Source organism: Ambystoma mexicanum, chromosome 7q (genome assembly GCF_040938575.1).
Source record: "Ambystoma mexicanum isolate Mex_15411 chromosome 7q, UKY_AmexF1_1, whole genome shotgun sequence".
Lineage (NCBI taxonomy): Eukaryota > Metazoa > Chordata > Amphibia > Caudata > Ambystomatidae > Ambystoma > Ambystoma mexicanum.
Window position 1 is genome coordinate 303,173,331 of NC_090941.1, and position 21,736 is coordinate 303,195,066.

The 21,736-nt window shown below is 47.2% G+C and overlaps 1 protein-coding gene across 12 annotated transcripts in view; it reads left to right on the forward strand.

Moving 5' to 3' along the window:
- MYCBP2 (MYC binding protein 2) overlaps positions 1–21,736 on the forward strand; it is a 3,160,061-nt gene that overhangs the window by 2,410,581 nt on the left and 727,744 nt on the right. For all 12 annotated transcript variants that reach the window (XM_069639721.1, XM_069639717.1, XM_069639718.1 and 9 more), the window contains one exon: positions 15,210–15,377. In XM_069639721.1, coding sequence (XP_069495822.1) covers positions 15,210–15,377 — 168 coding nt within the window. The remainder of the gene's footprint in view (positions 1–15,209; positions 15,378–21,736) is intronic.

The window sequence follows — 21,736 nt, forward strand, 5'->3', positions numbered from 1 at the left end:
AGGGACATCTTCTCTGTCGTCGGGAAGTGGTGAGTCGGTTCCGCAGGGCTCCACCTGTGGTGTCGTCGTAGCAGGTAGGCTCAGCTTCTCCCTCGTCGGATTCTCAGGTCCTGTGGCGACTTCTGAAGTTCCAGTCCCCAAAGCCCTGCTTTTATGCAGCACACCCCCATTCACTCAGCCTAGCTGTCAATCAAATATGCTAAGTGGTGAGCCGGCCGACTCACCACTTGGGCCAATCACACTCTATTGCGACTTGAGTTACCAAGGTAACTCAGTCCAGGGTGCCTTAACCCCCTCCCACACCCCCTGTGGTACCCAGACAGAGTGGCACCACTTTTGGAGGCTTCTGTGGAGAAGCCCGCCAAAAGTGGAACAAAGGGCTCAACTTGGGTTGGAGTCACAGAAGAGAACACAAACGCCATTTTAGAATCGAGTCCTGGCAAAAAATACCAACCGGCGAATTAATATTAAATATATAAACCGGCGGTATGTTCGAGGCTATGAGAATTAAGTAATTAAAGTTGGTAGCCTCGAACAATGGAAAAATCCCATAGGGATATATTCGTGGTCGAATATAAAAAGTAGTATCCAATGCCACCAGCCAAAACTCGATCAGGGGGGACGGAGATGTGCCCCCTCGACTAACAGACCCCGGGGCAATCGAATTGCCCCGACCAGTACGTCCACAATATGATGGTTTGTACCGGTTTCTGTTAATAATTTGGGACTAGTAAAGCCAATGGTGACTTTACATGCCCTGGGAGACAGTAGTCAGTCCCAGGGTATGGAGTCTATGGTGGGGTGTCACTGCACGGAGGGTGCTGTGTAACACACATAGTAAAAACACATGAGACCCTATGGAGTAAAGGACCCCATAGCCCATAAAACACATTAACAGTCAAAGGAACACCATAATCATGTCCAAGAGTGGGAGAAAAAGAGTCTCACTCTTGGCAGGAGAAAAAAAACTCCAGAAATCCAGCAAAGCTGCTGGGGGACTCACTAGGTTAGGAAATTCGGCCTAAACGGAGAATTCTCCCTAACACATACATAGGCATGGTACTCAGTCAATGGGAGATTTTAGAGGTTGTGCCAACGTTGCAAATTTGACTGCGGAAGACAGACCTTTGTATGTAGGCGAACCGGTCTACTTTGTTTATGGTAATGTAGCATTTCCATGGTTGCCCAGGAATTGGCAGGGAACCTGTTATTTAAGGATCCTGTTACCTGGGGTATTTATAGCTAGTACAGTAGAGATTTCAAAGGCTCGTCCACGGCGGGACGAGAATGGTGACACTCCAGCACAGGTCTTGGGAGATGTAGCAAAATCATTTGGGCCGTTTTGGGGACAGATAGCGAATTCCGAAGATATCAGAAGACTAGCGAGAGTACTTTAGAGAACCATCAACCGGACCACGGACATACTCTATAATATGACATTAGAACAGAAAGCGATAAGACTAGTAGCGCTTCAGAACCGGATGGCATTAGATGTCATTCTGCCTGAACGTGGTGGAGTGTGTAAATTAGTGGGGATCTGCTTGCTGTGTTTTCGTGCCAGATTCCTCCCCAACTATCTTCAAGGCAATACAGAATCTGTACGTCCTTAGTTCAGAAGTGCATGTTCTCGAGGGAAACTGGGATCTTGGCGCTTGGTTCTGGGACTTCTTGTTACGCTCACCTGGTATCCACAGGGACGCCACCCAGCCGGGTTACTTGCTGGTATGCTTCTCAGCTTTGCCCTGATGTGGTCTGCGGGGAAGGTTCTGCCTGAAAATACAGGAGGACTGTGTTCAAGACTGACCGACTGGGGTAAGTCTCCTCCCTCCACCCCCATATGATTTCAGTCCCTCTGTCACCCTCTCCTCACCTTGTGGTAGAAGTAGGCGTGCTCTCCGTCCTGCTTTCTTTGCAGGGGCGTGTTGTCTTTCATGGGCGAGTGCGGTCCAGTTACTTCACTGATGCCGGCCTGTTTTATATTGTTCAGGTAGGTCTTATTGCTGTTCTGTAGTTTTGTTGCTATCCTGCATGCCTTTCTTTGTTTAAAATCTCTTTTTCTCCCTTAGGTATGCGGAGCTTCAGCGCGGCGAACTGGCTTGGTTGAGCCCCGCTGGTAAATGATGGGGCATTAAGAGCGCTATGATGCGGTAAGTAAGCGCTATACGCAGCGCTGCAAAGTCTTGCCTTTGCTAACCTGTGTTTTCCTTCCTTGTAGGTCGCGGTGTTCTTCAGCACGAGTGGAATGTCCGGAGTGGTGCCAACCGAGAGGCGACCAGCCAGGCAAGCCTTTTGAGCAGTTCATAATTTGTAAATGTCTCTACTGCTTTCTTTAATGTTGCCTCTATCTTCCTCTTTCAGGTCGTTCCGTCCGGGAGGCGTGCAGATTCGAGGAAGCTGTTCTCCGTAGCTGCGAGTGTTTAAAGATGAAGACTGCAGGTAAGATGCTGCTGCTAATGATGTTCCTTTTGTCTCCTTGATGGTTCTGCTTCTCCGAGGTTCGAGGGAATAGCTGGGCCCGGTGAGCGTCATGTTGCAAGCTGCAAAGTAACGCGAAGCGTGTTGTCTTGCTTGGGTGTGGGTTAAATAGCCCCAACAAAATAGTCCAGATAAAGTAGTCCCTAGGCTGCCACACCCAAAACACTAGACCGCATAGCTTGGTTCTTAGGAACCAAGCTATGTGGATGCCTCCATGTTGGCTGACAATACAATAAAGTAGTTCCCAAGCACATTGTTTTTCATGGTGTATGAGCCTGGCGCCGAAGGCGCCAGGACTGGCCCCATGAGGGCTTTTGAAGAGGATGCCAGGCTCTAGAGGCCCGAGTCCTGACTCCACCTGGCCAATGGGTTTGCCAGAAGGAGTTTTGGGCGAGGGTCGTGACACTTCTTGCGATCTTGGGGTTGGAAGGTACTTTCAGTCCTACTGATCATTTTGGGAATTCTGTTGTTCCTTTGTTGTTGTATCCAGTGTCTACTTAGTATATGTTCGATGCTAGGGGGATGTTGCGCACAAGCGATAGGTACGATAGGACATAAAGTATATGCCCCGGATAAAAACTCCTGTTAAAGGAAATTTTAGCAAATGATCTGATGGCAATAGATAGATATTTCTGACAGCGATTCAGGGTGCATGGACGATGATGCATGGAGTTCTTTGCAAAGAGATCCGAAGTAGTTTAGCACTTGACATAGGCCAAAAGGAGGGTTTGTCAAACGGGAAATTATATTGTACCTCCTATTGCAACGAATATATGTATATTAGCCTACGCCAAGCTGCTTGTAAGCCACTTGCGAAGAAATCAATGTTGCAAGGTCCTGACCTTAGAATCAATGTAGGCCGCCATTTTAGGTCAGTCCGCCATTTTAGGTTCTCTCTGTAAAGTCACCCTGTGAGTTAAAATGGTGGAGGATGTAATTTCGAAATACAACATGGCCGTCTTGACCTCTGTGTGTAATTAATATTTAACTTGCCTGCAGGCCACTTGTTGGGGTCGTGAACTGAGACCTTGTCCTTCACTGACCTGTGTGTAAAGGATTACTCGTGCAATGAAACTAATCCACGAGCATATGTTAAGAACAATGTATCCAAATACTGAACTAAGAACACTTGTTTAACTACATTGTATTAATGTTTGAGAAGACCTTTATGAGAAATCCTAAAATACACTGTTACCGTGTAGGCTTGTTGGCGAATGTATTAAAGGCAATCCCTATGCATATAGTGGTGCGAACTCGGAATGAACCCTAGATCAGTAATGTATTAGAGGAAATGGTATAAAAGAGCAACGAATTCTAATGTACAGCGTCTCTCACTAAGCACACTGAACCACGCTGGAGTTCGTTGTGTTGTACTGAGGGCCGATCGCTATTGGTCCTTTTCTTGGAACACTGTTCAGTTTAAAATAAAGATCTTTGTATGTTCCTTTGTAACCCGTGTTCGGTGTATTTCCTTTTGGTGTACTCAGCCTCAATATTTTGATTTTGTTTTCACACTCAGAGGTTGCCATTACAGGGTGATCCTCATTGTGCAGCCGGTGCCTCGGCAGATCTGGGACACGGATCTGCTCTGTCAGTGGCCCCGTCCGTTCGGCTGCCTCCACATCCCGATCTTCCCTCGATAGAAAATGGTTTGATTCTACATAATGACCCAGCGTCTTGGAGCCTCACAGCCCGCCTCCTGCAGCCCTAGAATTTGGTAATTTCCTCTGCTGCTTGAATGCAAAAAGATCCTGTCAAAAGCAAGAGCTTCTTCTACGCTGTCTTGTTACGGACACAAGTGGAAACACTTCAGTGTGGTGCAGGACTCAGATTACGCCTCTTTAGATCACAGCTCCACAGTTCCTTCCGTATCTGCTTTTGCTGGCTGAGGCTGGCCTTGCTCACGCCTCTGAGGTGTATCACGCTGCCATACCTTGTTACATGAGGACGCCTGGTCGGCCTTCCCTGTTGTCACACAGGCTCGACAAAGATTTCCTCAAAGGCCTCTTGTGGACTTCTCCACCAGTGATGGCTTCAGCTTCGGAGCTCAATGTGATTTTGACTAAGCTCATGGGGGCCCCTTTTGAACCGATGCATCAAGCACCTTTGAAGTTTTTCTCATAGAAGACAGCTTTCCTAGTGGCCATCACATTCGGTCAGGCAGATCAGGGAGATCCAGACCCTCTCCTGCAAGTAGCCGTACTTCCACACTACGAGGGTTGTGCTGTGGACCCATCCCACCTTAATGCCGATGGTTCCTTCAGAATTCCTCCACAACAAGCCTTTGTTTCTGCCAGTCTTCTTCCTGAACCCTTCTACCACGGCGGACAGGATGTTGCATTCGTTGGACGTTGCTTGTGCCTTGAAGCTTTGTGGCACACACAAAGGATTTTCAGAAGACATCTAAACTCTTTGTGAATTTTGAACCTGTGAATCATGGGAAGGCCCCATCTAAGAAGAAAGGTAATAAACCACACCATCGTTCTTCGTCCTCTGACTCTTCGCCTGACCAGCATCGGGTGTAACAGCACTTAAATTCCCATTTTACAAAATTGGCAGAAAGCAGACACCACTCCTGTTGGTGAAGAAGTCCTGGCCTTCCTCTGTTGACCCTGACTTCCTCTCCAGACACCCTACATCAAAGAGTTTGGTGGTACTTGCGGCTACTTCACCTCAAAGGTTGCACCTTATTTGACCATCCCCTCTGATAGGGACGGTAAGAGGTGCAATGCACTGGTAAAGAGGGTATTCTCTGCTAGAAGAATGGCACTTAACGCCATTAATGCATCTTGTGTTCTGGCAAAATACACATATACGATATGGAATGTAATTTCTCAGGCAGCAGAAAACAATCCTGATGGCAAGATGAGAAGGTTTTAACAATCTCATAAGTGATGGCAAGGAGGGTTCCTGCCAGTCCGTTCAGTCAGGCCTTGATGCGTCAATCTGCGTCGGCCGGCTTATGGACTTGAGTGCAGTAATAAGCACATTTGTGTTTCCATAGACGTCCAATCCAGACTCCCGGAGCTTGGAAAAACTACAAATTTCTAAGGCTGGTGTCCGTCAGACTCAACAGCAACACCTGGCTACACAGGGTTGCGGAGGGCGTTCCTTTCATTACTACTCATTTTGGCCAAAGGTTGAAGAAGTCAAGCAGCCTACAGAGGGCAAATGACGTTCACACGTGCCCCCATAGGCCATGGAGAAAAACTGCCCAGGCAGCCACCTCCTCACTACCCTCTGCCACAGTACCTCTCTTAGCACTTTTGCTCACAGCTCACCGCTGGGAGGCAGGTTGACCCAGCATTTGTAAGAATGGCATTGCATTGCTTCAGATGCATGACCACTACAGACAGTGGCCCAAGGGTACTGTCTCCTACTTCTCCAAAGTCCCCCAGATTGTCCCCCGACCGAGCAATCGCTTCGGAAACCAAATTCGCTCCTTCTACAGGAGATTCTTTCCCTCTTGGAGAAAGGTGCTGTGGAAAAGGGTACCTGTAGCAGAACAATACCAGGGTTAGTACTCAACCTAATCTGGTTCCCAAGAAGGATGGAGGACTGTGCCCCATATTGACCTAAGACGCTTGAACAAGTTTCTCAGGAAGGACAGATTCCAGATGGTCTCTCTTTTGCAGCTTCTCCCGGCCCTTCAGCTCTAGGATTGGATTGTGTCACTCGATCTTCAGGATGCTTACTTTAATGTGCCTATACATCCGAAGCACAAAGTACCTGATGTTCGCCATCAGCAGTTCTCAATATCAGTTTTGAGTACTGCCTTAAGGGCTCACCGCCAGCCAAAGGGTCTTCACAAAGTTGATGGCTGAGGTGGCAGCAAATCTGAGGTGGGGAGGGATTCACGTCTTTCCCTACCTAGACGATTGGCTGATCAGAGCTTGGTCTCCCGAACAGGCTCTGGAACATCTCGACAACACCTTCCACCCTCTCCACAAACTGGGCTTCTACCTCAACATCAAGAAGTCCCAGGTGACACCTTCCCAAAAGCTTCAATTAATTGGTGTGGTCCTGGACTCTTTCTTGGGGAATGTTTTGCCTCCTGGTTGAGAGCTCAACATATCTTGCAGATAGATGTTGGGCATTCTGAAATCTTGTTACTACCAGCATTCCACTTTCTGAGGTTGCTTGGCCTCATGACATCCTGCTTTTGCCTGGTGCCAGAAGCCCACCTAAGGATGAAATCCCCTTCAGGGTGCTCACAGTTCTCAATGACCACAATTCTTGGGCAGAATGAACGGCCTTCTTCAGGTCCATATTAAGGTCGCACAGGATTTCCTGTGGTGATCCTGCAAGGACAATGTGATGATAGGGGAACCTTTTTGTCAACCCTGGCCCGGAAATAACAGTACTTACAGATTCTTCCCTCACGGGATGGGGAGCTTACATGAGCGATCTCATGACCCACTGAATTTGGTCATCATCAGAATCAAGACTACACATAAACTAGCAAAAGCTGAGGGCGATCAGACTGGCGCTGATGGCAGTTTTGCCTTCCATACAGGGGAAAAACGCCTTTATAATGACGGCCAATAGTGTGGACATGCATTACCTCAACAAAAGAGGAGGTGCAGGGTCACTACCACTGTACAGGGAGACAATGCTGCTCTGGTTTGGGGCTCTACAAAACTGTCGGCTGTTCGCCTAGCCAGAGAAGAGAATACGACAACAGACACTCTGAGCAGGCAGAGCACGATCTCCCACGAGTGGGAGTTGGCTCAGGAAGTTCTTTTAGAGATCTTCGCTCCTTTGGGGAACCCTTCAATTAGATGTGTTCACGTCCAGTATCAACAGGAAAAGTAACCTCTTCTGTGCCAGGGAATTTCCTCAGAGACGAGCTCTGCGGGACGCTTTTGTAGTGAGTAGAGAATATCCACTCCTGTATGCATTCCCACCAGTCCCCATCGTTCCTCATGTCATCAGGAGGTTGAGGAAGTTCAGAAAGTCCACAATCCTGAATTCTCTGGATTGGGCCAGGAGGACGTGGTACCCGGACCTTCAAGACATGTCCATCCGATCTTCATTCCGTCGTCCCCCTAGAGTTGACCTACTCTCGCAAAATGGAAGCCGTCTTCTTCACCCAGGAACCAGAACTCTGAACCTTCATGCCTGAACTCTGAAAGGGTTAAGCTGTGACGATTGAGGCCTCCCAGAAGTTGCAATGAGGTATTGATTTTGGCCAGAAGTTCAGTATACCACTGCCGTTGGAATAAGTATTGCAGCTGGTGTAGAGCTGAAGATATTGATCCTTTCACTTGCAATGCACCTGCAGTACTTTTTTTTTTTTTCCGCACCTAGCCCATCAGGGACTGCAGGTTACTCCCGTCAAGATATACCTGGCGGCGTCATCCATTTTTAAATGTACACCAGCACAAAACTCTTACTTTAAGATGCTGATTGTCATCCAATTCCTCAAGCGAATGACACTTTTCCACTGGTCGCTTTTCTGCAGACGCCCCAGGATTTGACCCTGGTACTAACATTTTTAATGGGAGCTCCAGTTGAACATCTCCATTCTTGACCTCTCAGGTTATTAACCCTGGAACCCATCTTTTTGGTAGCCATCACTTTTGCTCGCAGAGTGAGTGAGCTGCAAGCCTTTTAATGTGAACCACTTTTTACTATATTCTCCATAGAAAAAGTAATTTTGAGGGTTCGTCCCTCCCTCCCTCCTTCCTTCCCAAGGTGGTGTCTGAATTCCATCTGACACAGAAGATAACTTTACCAGTTTTTTATCCACCACCTCAACCTTCTTAGGATGAAGAGAGGTTACAAAGTCTTCACTTGAGAAGGGCTCTTAGCTTCTACGTTTCTAGGATGGCAAATATCAGGCAAAATGGCCAATTGTTTATTGGTTAATCTGGCTATAGACTTGCTAGGCCAAGCCTTGACCAAACAAACTTTACCGCGTTGGATTATCCTATGCATTTCGGAGTACTACTCCATTGCAGGAAAAGATGTCCCTGAAAATCGAAGAGCCCATTCCAGTAGTGGCAACTACTTTGGCTCTCCAAAGAGGTGTTCCAGTTCAGGACATTTGGAATGCTGCAACTTGGTCCTCACTCCGCACTTTCTCAAACCATTACTGCTTGGACACTCTGTCAGGCGTGGACGCTCGATTTGGAAGAGTAGTTCTGTACAATATCAATCAATAAGCAGAACATTATACAAAGATTCCACTTCTCCCAACTCATCTACAAAACCGCTATCAGAGTCTATCTAAGATGAGCAATTCATGGGAGGACACAATCCATTAGAAGAAGAAATTACTTATCCATGGTCATTTTCCTTCCATGGGATGTTCCTCCTATGGATTCCTCATCACCCTCCCAGCCTACCCCTCTGATTTTGAGTGCGTTTTTTCATTTTATTCTCTTTCAACCAATGCAGGTTATTTAATCCTTAAGTCAGCTGTGCAGAAAGGGAAAAACGAAGAACTGAGGCAGCAGGCGCAGTGCATGCCATTTTTACTATTATCGATGTCCCGGTATGGACGCGAGAATGGTCACCCTCGAGGGACATTGACTCGATGTCACATAGTGCTCTCTGCTGTCAAATTCTTCCGAGATGGCAAAGTAGGCTGTGGATATATGTAAGGTGAGGAATCCAGTAGAAAGGATATTAACTGGATAAGTCGTGTGTTGTTCTCCTTGTTTGGTCAGGAACTTTGTCTCAGTCTCTGGTTTTTGTCTATCATTGGCAACCGCCAGGTTCTTAAGTCTTCACCAGGAAGTCTCCTTAATCTCCCCACCAACAAATATTGTGATACTCTCTCCAGTGAATTATCTCCTAGGTTTTATCCCTCCCTGGGGTTTCTCACCCCAGCTTGGTGTTTGGTGCCCAGCCCACTTTGGGGCGTGATTTCTTTCAGCCTGTCGGGGTCAGAGTCCTCTTTCTCCCTCCTTGGGGTCAGAGTCCTCTTTCTCCCTCCTTGGGGTCAGAGTCCTCTTTCTCCCTCCTTGGGGTCAGATGTCTCTTTCTCCCTCCTTGGGGTCAGATTCCTCTTTCTCCCTCCTTGGGGTCAGATTCCTCTTTCTCCCTCCTTGGGGTCAGATTCCTCTTTCTCCCTCCTTGGGGTCAGATTCCTCTTTCTCCCTCCTTGGGGTCAGAATCCTCTTTCTCCCTCCTTGGGGTCAGATTCCTCTTTCTCCCTCCTTTGGGTCGGATTCCTGTTACGCCTCCTTGGGGTCTGGTCAGCCTTGGTGTCTCCGCCTTGGTGTTGTCCCCGCCTTGGGGTCGGATTGCTCTCACCCCACCTTGGGTTTGGGTTGCTCGCTCTCACCCCGCCTTGGGTTTGGGTTGCTCGCTCTCACCCCGCCTTGGGTTTGGGTTGCTCGCTCTCACCCCACCTTGGGTTTGGGTTGCTCGCTCTCACCCCGCCTTGGGTTGCTTGCTCTCACCCCCTCCTTGAGGTCGGGTTGCTTGCTCTCACCCCGCCTTGAGGTCGGGTTGCTCGCTCTCACCCCGCCTTGGGGTCGGCTTGCTCGTTCTCACTCCGCCTTGGGGTCGGGTAGCTTGCTCTCATACCGCCTTGGGGTCGGGTCGTTCGCTCTCACCCTGCCTTGGGGTCGGGTCGTTCGCTCTCACCCTGCCTTGGGGTCGGGTCGCTTGTTCTCACCCCACCCCACCTCAGGGTCGGGTCGTTCGCTCTCACCCCACCTCGGGGTCGGGTCGTTTGCTCTCACCCCTCCTTGGGGGTCTGGATTCTCTCTGCCCGCCTTGGGGGTCTGGATTCTCTCTGCCCGCCTTGGGGGTCTGGATTCTCTCTGCCCGCCTTGGGGTTTCCATTCCATATATCTTGTTTCAGGCCTCTCTGCCTGCCCTGGGGTTTCTTAGATCTCTCCCCTTCTAGGGGTTTCTGTTATCTCACCCTGCCTTGTGGTCAGGCTGGGCCTTCCCACCCTCTTCCCGGTTCTCTGGAACGACAGCACACCTCTCCCTGTGCAGTGCTCCTCCTGACCGGCATTCCAGTAGTCCGACCTAACTTTTCGCTTTGCGCTGCTTCCCAGCGTTCAGCGTCTTACAGGACTGGCATTGCATTCCTGCTCTCTTCTGGTGAGGCTTTTGCGTTGGTTCTGCATTATGCCACTAGCTCGCAGCTTTGGCGTTCTCTAGGCTTGGGACTCTTGTGAGCCAGGCAGGCTTGACTGTGGCTCGATTCACCATGCTGGGCATATCCTGCCTGCTCCTTGCCACACCTCTAGGATGATGTCTCTCCGCCTCTGCAGCTCCACTGGCTCCTCTCCTTCCATGAGGTGATGCTCATTGTGTCTTTATCCTCCACACAACCAGGAGGTGGGCCGTTCCTCTGCTCTCTTGTTATATGTGGACGGGTTCAGAAACCATACCAGCCGTTCGTGTAGGAAGTTGCAAGTTATTATGCAGTTTACCTCCCACATTACCCTCAAATCGATCAGTTTCCTGAGATAAGGGAGAAAAACAAGCACCCCTTTTTAGGGATGGCCTGTCCTCTAAAGGGGGGGGGGTCACCCCTAGTGCGATCCCGCTTTCCCGGTCCCCTAGTGGGTGTAAAGCTTAGTGGAGACTCCTTCCTAGTGCCAAAGGGAGGATGGGGGGGGGGGCTGACGAATTCCCTCAATTCGTCACACCGTCCTTCCTAATGTAGTGCTAGACTTTCATTTGTAGCAGAAAATCCATCTTCGCCTAATCCATCTGAAGCGGGGAAGGTGATGTTTCACTGTCTTGGCCCCAAGAGGGCTCTTTGATACAATGTCTCTTGAATTAGACACATCAGAATAGATGATCTGCTCTTTGTTTGTTACACTGGAGCTTGATTGGTCAGGGCTGTTGATAAACATACTATACCCGAGTGGATTGACCTCCGCATTTCAGAGTGTTCTGATCTGTCTGAAAAGGAATGGCTTGAAGGTCCCACAGCCCATTCTACCTGAGACCTAGCGGTTACCTGTGCTTTACTGAAGCACATCTCTGTTTTGTACATCTGTCAGGCAGATACATGGGCATTCTTGCACACCTTCGTCAAGGAATTCCTAGTCAGTTCAGGATGTTTGCTTTGATTAGACGGTACTCCAGTGTGTCCTGGTACAGGTCATTTCTCTGTCTCTTCCCTTCCACAGGTTCTATGCTGCTTTGTGAGTCTTTCCATGATGATGAATCTGTGGGAGGCAGGTTATCGTTAGAACAATAATTTACTTTGTTCTTTCTGATGGATATATCCTTCCTCCTACAGATTACTTGTTGCCCTCAATATCTACCCTGCATACGGATGTCTTGTAAACCTTGTTAAGCATTTCCTCAGCAGAGTGCATGAGGAAAGATGTAACTGAAGACATGGGGTGCAGCGGACTCCATGTATTCCACCCATGCCATCACGTCCAGAGGTATGGGCCCCAACAACGCCAAACTGAGCGGACACGCAGCCACAGTGCATCCCCTGGTGGTCTAAAAAATGTCCTACTCCAAACTAACACTGGGGAACATCTAAAAATAGTATTCTAATGGATTGGGTCCTCCCACAGATTACTCGCCTTTGGTCTACCGATATCCTGCTTGCTGCTTTGGAAACTTTTTCGACAGCAGAGGGGGCTGTGTGTCCTCGGGTCAATGTCTCTTGGTGGCTTCCATCCCCACACTCGGACGTGACATAGACGTTGGTATAAATGGCACACACAGCACTCTTTGCTTCATTTCCATTTTTGTACGTGTAGAGCACGCTCTGTTCAACTCGCCTCAGCATTTCTTTTCTACTGTGTAGTACTGTTTCTTTGAGTATGTCTACTCCGAAGACTGGTTTCAAGATGTGTACAGACTTTGAATAAAAGTTGTTTATCACAGATCAGCACATGATATGCCCCCAGTGTCTCAGTAAAGAGCACAAAGTCAACCACTGTTGTTCATGTTAGTCTATGACTAGCAGTTCCATGAAGGAGACAAAGTCTAAACTCGCAGGTTGATTGTGGTCTAAATCCATGTCATCTACTCCCACTAAGGGGAAATCCTCTGATGATAGAAATTTAAGGGAGTCACCTCAAAGGCCTAAGAAACGCTCGAAACATTATAAGCGGTCGCGGTCAAGGAGTGATTCGTGTCATTCTACATCTTCGTCTTCTCGAAGAAACTCCAAGAAGAGACGCCATTGTTCTTCCTCATCTGACTCCTGGGCCGACAAAACAAAGGTATGTTTTCCAGACAAGTCTGCCTCAGCAGCAGATTGAGAAGCGTTCCATGTAAAAATTATGGACGTTGTCTCGAAGGCTGCCCCTCCAGGTCCCTTGAAAGAGCTGAAGAAGGCTAACTGGCGCAGTGTGCCTTATGAACTCGGCAGGGAGTCGTTGAAGGCTCTGACTCGCACGCCCAAAAGCCTGAGTCAGAAGCCTCCTGAGATGCCTACTCAAGTGGCGTCGATAGTGTCGACCACAAGAGAAGCATTGAAGCCAAAGGCTTCCACATCTTCTCTGTCGAAGGATTCGGCATAGAGGCCTTCAATGTTGCAGCCATCATCCAAATCACCATATGCTATCCGGTCATCCGTGCTGCGGCTGCAGCACCGGAGAACCGATAGGTGGCCAACCGCGAAATACTGAAACCCGACACCTACTTCTGTCAGTGTATACCCATCACCATCGAAAGTCATTGATGATCAACAAGGGACTTATCTTCACCCAAGTCTTGTCGAGGTTCACAAAGTTTAATCTTCATGGGACATCCACAGCCGGCGTAGCAACCTGACAATGGGGACCACTGTGATAAAGCTGCATTGCTGCCTTTCCGACTTAGCTTGGTTCCATTCTCCTGCTCGACACCAACATCCCAGCGATGACTCCTTCAAAGCGGGGTCCATCCTCGAGGGCATTGTCCAAGTGAAGTAGAGAAACTCTGCCACTTCACCTTCTAAGGCACCTAAGGTACTGTGACAAGGAAGAGCATCTTCCATCCTCATGATTTATCCAGGGGTCCCAAATTCATCTTGGATCCTGTTCTCCTGTGACTTCCCAGGTACTTTGGGGTGGGGCGGGGATCTGTAGAAACAGAAGCAGACTACTAATGAACATATTTGGACTGGGCTGTAATATACAACATAAAGTATACCTTAACTTTTCCTTACAGGTTGCCCAGGTGGGGGGGGGAATCCTCACACAGTATTGCATTTTTACACTAAAGAAAGCATTCTCTCTAGGCTTTAGGTGTTATCTGCCATTCTACATTAATGCTTGAGGTTAACCCTTGCCTAATAATGTAAATGCTTTTTAATAACTGTGCATTGAATGGCTGGAGTGCATTGAATGGCTGGAGTGCATGGAACGGCTGGAGTGCATGGAACGCATGGAGTAGTCACTACAGATGGCGCACACTCTACGGATGAAGTTGAACAGACAAAGCTGACTGAACAGACTGAGTGAATAAAACAGATAGAATAAATGGCTCAGATGTGCGCTCGATCTCAAGCACCTACTGAAAACTATCATATCACATCACCACGTTGCTCTGCTCTATACACCACCACTCAACTAGAACACAGCGATACTATGACACATTAGGTATAGCTGTTCTCATACCAACACCCGCCTCATACTCCCCATCATCCTAACTAAACACAGCTGGCTGCACACCCGCCAGCCTAGGCGTTCTCCTCAGGCATAACGCAGCCATAATCAGCTTGGTATCACCCTTCCAGAACGAACACATACTCCTGATCTCCCAACCACCACACCTACTGCTAAGAAGCAGCTATCATACGAGTGCCACACCTGCTTCACACATATCCGGTGCACACACGCACCTTATGACTCTCTCTCTCTCTCTCTACTGACTTGAACTACGGTTCCCGAGGGCGTTCAACCTACCTGCGCCTTGATCATACCAATGGTACATAAGGCGCTATATAAATGCAAAGTCACATAACATAACTGTCAGAAGATGGTGCGTTATTACTGTATATATTAAATTAAGTTACCTGATTAGATTTCTAGTACAAAGTGTTTATTTATATGTATATATCTACCTGACTTTATATCCTTTAACAAAAGAACTGTGTTATCACTTACATAGTATGTGGACATTCCATTGTGGGGAGCCTCGGGATTCACTGTACCTAAAAACCAGCCTGCATCACCTCCCTTGAGTCTCAGCCTTGGCTGCTTGTCAATTGCTGCTATTAGAGAACCTTGGCTGGGGTGCTCTGTGCCTCTAACCAAACCATAAAGTGGGCAGAAGTACAGATACCCCTTTCCTGTCTTTACACAGAGCATGTACACTAAAGGATCTCGACCAGCCGAATAAGTGTTTTTCTTTTTTTTTAAGAATTTGCAAGGCATGTGTAACATGATACTTGGTTAGATTCCAGATTTTATTTATCAAACCTACTGTGAATATAATCCTTAGGTTTGTTCTGTTTTTATATTCTTAACTTTGCATGAAATGAGTACCTGCATTTGAATTCCACCATTGTAGTTTGGCCGCAAGTAAAAATCATTTTTTTTGCCCATTCTACCAGACCACCTCTTTATATACTATAACTTTGCTGCTGAGCAAGGGGATGATCCTCAGGATACAAAATAGGCAATCTGGATTGTAATAAATTACTTTAAAAATCTGCATTGAAAATCCTAAATGTTTTGACATGATAAAGAGAGATTTAATTCCATTTATTGTGAGTTTCTGCTTTATTTATTAGTTCTTACTTTACCTTCGTTTCTCTATAGCTTGATATATACTTAGACTATATTCTTCATATCATACAGGCAACAACATGAGAACCTTGTTGGGTACCAGGATGACAACCTCTTCCAGGATGAGATGAGATACCTACGTTCGACATCTGTACCTGCCCCTTACATATCAGTTACTCCGGATGCATGTCCAAACGTCTTTGAGGAACCGGAAAGCAACATGAAATCAATGCCACCGAGGTATTCTTATTTATTGTTTAAATATTTTTCTTTGGAGAGCCAAAGTAGGAAGGTGCAATGATGTCTACTGAAAAATAAAATAATATCCTTAAATATTTGCCTCTTCCTAAACTAAAAGTCAGAGGTCTACCATAACAAAACTAATCCCTCATCCATGGGTGCTTGTTGTATCCTTTGTTGCCTTGGGAGTGCGTCGGGTGGGGTATAGTAGTGACATTGGAGAATGTACTGAACTGGTGCATGGAGACATAATTCTACGTCCTCGTACAACCCTCCTGACAGTCTATGTAATTGTTTACTTTGCATGCTTTCGAGTGCTACAATGGAAAGCAATCAACGTTGCCAAGCGTCATTAGGATGGCTAACATTATATTGCCTGACTGTGTATTTGTGGCTTCCTGCAGGGGTTTGCATCAAACTTGTAAAGTTGCTGTCTCTTCCTCAAGAGCCCAAACTCCTTTTGTTTTTAATCAATTTTGTGTGGAATTATTGTAGATTCAGTGCAGTTTGATTTTAAAGTAAATTAGTTTGCACTGCTCGTTGGTGCACATGATTTCAAGTTGTATACTAGCTTTGATGTATTTATTCTGAAAGAAACTGTAGTTCAAGAAATGCAATTTTAACCATAATAATAATATAAATGTTGTCCGAAGAGAAGAGGAGTCTCTTTGTGAAATGTGGACTGTGGACTTTGCAATGTCTGTCGAGGATCGGCACCTGAAGTGCTTAATATTGCCTGCATCCAGATCGTGACGAGGAAGGATGCATGATTTGCCTTTGTTTTTCAAGGAAAACGAGAAAAGACTGCTAAAGAAGGTTGGCAGCGTGGCCCAAGTTGGGGAAGGTCTCTGACTAGCCTTCGGGCAGAGTCATGCCTCATCCAGGACCGGCCGGTTCAACGAGCATGCTCCCTCTGAGAAGAGGTCGAGATTCTTTGAGGACGCCCCTGCACAGGTGGTCCAAAAGAAGGCTTTACCATCATACTACGGATCCCTCTCGGGTCGCTGCGGCTGCAGGACCAAGTTCGGGAAGGACACATTCCTGTCTCAGTCTACATCAACGGGGTAAGCTTCCCACTTAGGGGTCCTCCTTCCAAGAGGAAGTCCCTGACCCCATCAAAGCTTAAATTGCCATCCTAGGACAAGGATACGAAGGATGCGTCCTTGGGTAGTTGCTCTCATCCACCGTCGACGATGCCTTCATCAACCAAGACTTCGTCAATGACTACTTTGTCTTCCAGAACATCCACCCCGTCGACGATCACGTTCCCATCAGCGACATCCACTTTGTTGACGATCCCGTTGACTACCATCACTATGTTGTCGAATGCGGGTCTAGCGACTGCCATGGTCTCCGTCATCAAGCCGACCTTGCCGCTGCAAGTGTCTTTGCATGCACAGCCTACGGCTTCGGCGGCGGCTGCACTGACGACCACAGTTGGCGTGGCTGCTCAAGCACCCATTATTGCTTCTTTCCCAAAGGAATCGGGTAGGTCCAAGGAGCTATTTATAAAAGGAGGAAGCCCGGTATACTAAAAGCTAAGGGTAATTAGCAATGTATACTATGTCTATGCCCGGGAGGACAATAATCCATTATTATAGAGTGAGACAAAGCTAGATGCCAGAAAAACACAAAACTCCCAGAATTGGAGTACCACGAGGGGACCAGTCACAGTTAAAAGATAAATATCAAGTTTATTAGGTCACAAAGGTAAAAACTAATTAAATAATGCGGTCCACAGGACAAACAAATGAATGAACAAAAAAAAAACTCGAACAGAAGTTACGTGACAAGCTTGGCTAGCTAGTTACCAGTGTATCAAAAATAAACACACAAAACACAAAACGGTACATATCAAATCAAGGGTATAGTACCCTACACCAGTTAGAGTCAATGTGTCATCAATTATAATCTCTGGTTAAAATACAGAGAGCTATCTCGACATGTTTCAATTCCTAGAATTAGTATGGAACATTCATCAGGAGGTACATAGATGACCACGTAACCAAGTTAACAATAAAAGACAAATCTTAACAATGAGAATTTCGTAGCATCTGAAAAATAAAAACAAAAAGGGCAAGGAATGAGCTCATAAATAGCAATATGCTTTGCAAGGTTCAAAATACATGAACTGAAAGGTAGTAGGATTTCAGTAGAGAGCACCCACAGGCATCAATGGAGGTATTTGTCCCCTCTTTTTTGATGCCATAGTTCATGTATTTTGAACCTTGCAAAGCATATTGCTATTTATGAGCTCATTCCTTGCCCTTTTTGTTTTTATTTTTCAGATGCTACGAAATTCTCATTGTTAAGATTTGTCTTTTATTGTTAACTTGGTTACGTGGTCATCTATGTACCTCCTGATGAATGTTCCATACTAATTCTAGGAATTGAAACATGTCGAGATAGCTCTCTGTATTTTAACCAGAGATTATAATTGATGACACATTGACTCTAACTGGTGTAGGGTACTATACCCTTGATTTGATATGTACCGTTTTGTGTGTTTATTTTTGATACACTGGTAACTAGCTAGCCAAGCTTGTCACGTAACTTCTGTTCGAGTTTTTTTTGTTCATTCATTTGTTTGTCCTGTGGACCGCATTATTTAATTAGTTTTTACCTTTGTCACCTAATAAACTTGATATTTATCTTTTAACTGTGACTGGTCCCCTCGTGGTACTCCAATTCTGGGAGTTTTGTGTTTTTCTGGCATCTAGCTTTGTCTCACTCTATAATAATAGGTCCAAGGAGCTGCCACCGCCTATGGAATTCCTCCCTAGGCAGGTGAGGATGTCTTCGACGATGGCCAGGGATTCGTAGAGGGAGCCTGTGCAGATCTACACGAGCTCCGACGAGGACAATTTAACCTAGGGCTGCTACTGGCACTCCTCCTCCCTTCCCCCTGAATTCTGCATTGTCGCACTTGCACAATCTGAATAACACAAGGCCTAGTAAGATTGTTTCTTGTCCTCCCTCTTTCTTTCCTCCCTTGTCTTGCCACGCCTAGAAACACATGTGTACAGGTGCGTTATATGTGTCATATATCATACTCGGACCATTAAGGGAGCTGTGGGCCAGTGTCCATAGAGGGATCTCCACGCAGCAAGCTGGATTTACCATGTAGCCCAAGGAGCGCTCCAGCCTGAGCTGGTGCCAGCTGTCCCACACACCCCTCAGCCACTGCATAGGGACATGTCGCTGGACATACTGCCGACTCCACACGTTGGTGTCAGAGATGCAACAAAGGCTGCCTGCTACTCCTGGGCCTGTCCTGGCCCAGAGTCCTGCGAGACCTCTGGCCAGAAGCCCTTCCATGCCAAGGGACGACCTGGGCCTGAGACGTCAGCCGACACCACCACTGCACCGGCCCGTGTCCCCTCTGGTGGAGGAGCCCCCACACAACAGCACCGGTATGGATACGGATGTTAAGGAAACACATACCGACGAGTCGGATGACTATGTACCAGCAGACGAAGAGCTGCTGAGTGCCGACGAGGTTTTTCTTTTCATGCCATGATCTTGAGGGCCTCCGCTCTCTTCAATGGAGGAGACACAGAAACAGGGGTTCCTCTTCCAACACCGGAAGTGGAGACGGAAGTCAGTCATGTCGATCCCTCTGCTGAATGATGTGTGGGAGGAAGGTTTGGCCTTGATGAAGATGTCAAGTACTGCTCCTCTGAAGTTAGGCTGGAGAAGAAGTACAGGATCCCAGACTTCGTCCCCAGGTTCTTGAGGTCCCAGCCTTCTCCAGACTCCGTAGTGTCTGCTGCCACCAGGCAACGCTTGTCGAATCCATCATCCTCAGCTATGTTGCCCCCAGAACAGGAAGTGAAGAAGCTTGATGGAGTGGGGAAGAGCATCATTTACACTGAAGTCGCCACTGTCGAAGTTGCTAATTCCCTGGCCATCTTAGCCTGCTATGACGGGGAGCTATGGTATAAGCTCAGGCCTGTTCTGGATTTCCTTCTGGAGAACAAGAAAGTCGAGGCCCCAGCCGTGTTGCAGGAAGGAGAGGTGGCCTTGACTCACGCCATCACGGTGGCTCTGGACATCACAGAGGCTCTGGACATCACGGATACCTGGTTCCGCCAGGTGTACAATGGGGTGTGTCTCTGATGCCAAGGTTGGCTGAAGGCCACTAACTTTAGGGCGGATGTCCAGTCCAAGGTGGTGGACATGCCCTTTGGGTCATGCCCACTGGGAATGTAATGCAATGCAACTTCTTCCTGACCACAGAAGCCAAATGGAGGTCGACCCTCCCACCTTTGTTGACACAGGTTCCTGGTCGCGAATAACGTGTCACCACGTGGCAGTTGAAGGCACTATAAAAGATTCAAGTGGAATTAGTAAATGCTTGACAAGAGACTAACGCATTAATGGCACAGGTCAGTGGGTTGATAGCTCAGAGTATACTCCTTTGCAGGGTGCTGCTTTGGACACCCCAGCGGCCTCATCAAGTCGGGCTAACGCAGTAGTGGTTCAGCAGCAGTTGGGGGTACCGCTAGACCCGCCTGACAGATTTGTGGGGGACCCTAGAAGGTGCTCTACATTTCGTGCGCAGTGCCAATTACACTTCCTATGTAAACCCACTGCATTGAGGCTACACAAGCTACAAATGCATTTGTAATCTGTCTGTCAGACAATGCCACTGCATGAGCTATTCCATTGGTACAGAATGACGATCCGATACGTTATAATTGGGATCAGTTCATTGGGGGGTTTAAGTGATTGTTTGATTGACCGAATGTATCCTTGGCACAGGATAAGGAACTGTTGAGGTTGCGACAGGGCACTAGGGACCTGGTGACTGACTTTACACACTTCAACCGACTGGTGGTAGAAACGGAATGGGCAGAACACAGTGTTATTTCACCAAGGGCTCAAGGATGAACTAAAGGATGCCATAGCTTATGTGGAACCACAACCTGATTCCTGCAGTGCATTAATTGATTTGGCCTTGAGATTAGATCACAGGACTAGTAAGAGGAAAGGGGAGAAGAAGTCTGAAGCAGTTCCCATTGCACGGTTAGGCAACAGTAGGGGGCAGCCTGCTAGATTGTCGGAATGGGAGCCTATGCAAGTCGGGGAAAATGACATCGATTTTTGTGGCCAACACAATGTAGAACAAGACGCCTTATTTGTATTTACTTGTGACATTGCTATTTGCTGATGCTAAAGAAACACTCTCTGCAATGGTGGATACAGGAGCAATAGGGAATTTCGTTGACATAACCCTTCCAACGAAATTGGGGGTACCCACTATGCAGAAAGAGGTAACAGAATCAGTACAAGCAGTGGATGGTTCTAGTTGGACCTCAGGGCCCATTACAACACAAACCCAGCCCATTAGAATGCAATGTTCATAAAGATATGAGGAAACAATCACCTTTTATTTAATAGCAGCTCCTCAATTTGGTTTGATTTTAGGGATGCCATGGTTCATGTTGCACAATCCAAAAATTGATTGTGGGGCGAGCGTGCTTTAACCTTTTATTCCACAAGATGTAGTACTCATTTAAGGGAGGCAGTGGGTCCGACTGCCTTCTTGGTGGAAGGCGCAGTTGCTCAGGCAAACATTGGTGCAGTGGTAACATCCCTGCCCGAGGAATATATGGAATTTGCAAAAGGTTGTGAAAAGGGGAAGGCTGAGGCCGCATCTTACGATTGTTTAATTGATCTTGAGCCTAATGTGAAAGTACCATGTGGTTGAATTTATGCCCTTTCTGAGAAAGAAAGATTTGCGACACTATTTAGATGACATGCTGGCCTGCGGGTTTATTCGGCACTCAGTCACCCATCGCCTCTCCTTTATTTTTTGTTCCTAAGAAGGAGGGTACTTTGAGGACCTGTATTGACTATCGAGCACTAAACAAGGTTACTGTAATGAACAGGTTTCCCTTACCCTTGATATCTGTTTTACTAGACCAGCTCAAGACAGCCAAGGTCTATACCAAGTTGGATTTGAGAGGAGCTTACCACTTGATCAGATTAAAAGAGGGAGAAGAGTGGAAGGCGGCTTTCCGCACTAAGTTTAGCCTTTTTGAATATCTGGTGATGCCGTTGGGCTTATGCAATGCGCCGTCTGCTTTTCAGAATTTTATGGCAGAGGTCCTGAGGGAGTATTTGGATGTCTTTGTTATAGTGCAAATAGATAACATATTCATTTACTCTGAGTCTGTGGAGAAACATGTGCAACAGGTGAAGGCAGTGCTTCAGCGTCTGCAGGAATACAAACTATTTGTTAAATTGGAGAAATGTGAATTCTATGCCACCCGGGTAGAGTTCTGGGGTTTTATACTCGCTCCTGCAGGTTTAGTCATGGATGACAGGAAAGTGCAGGCTGTAACCCAGTTGCC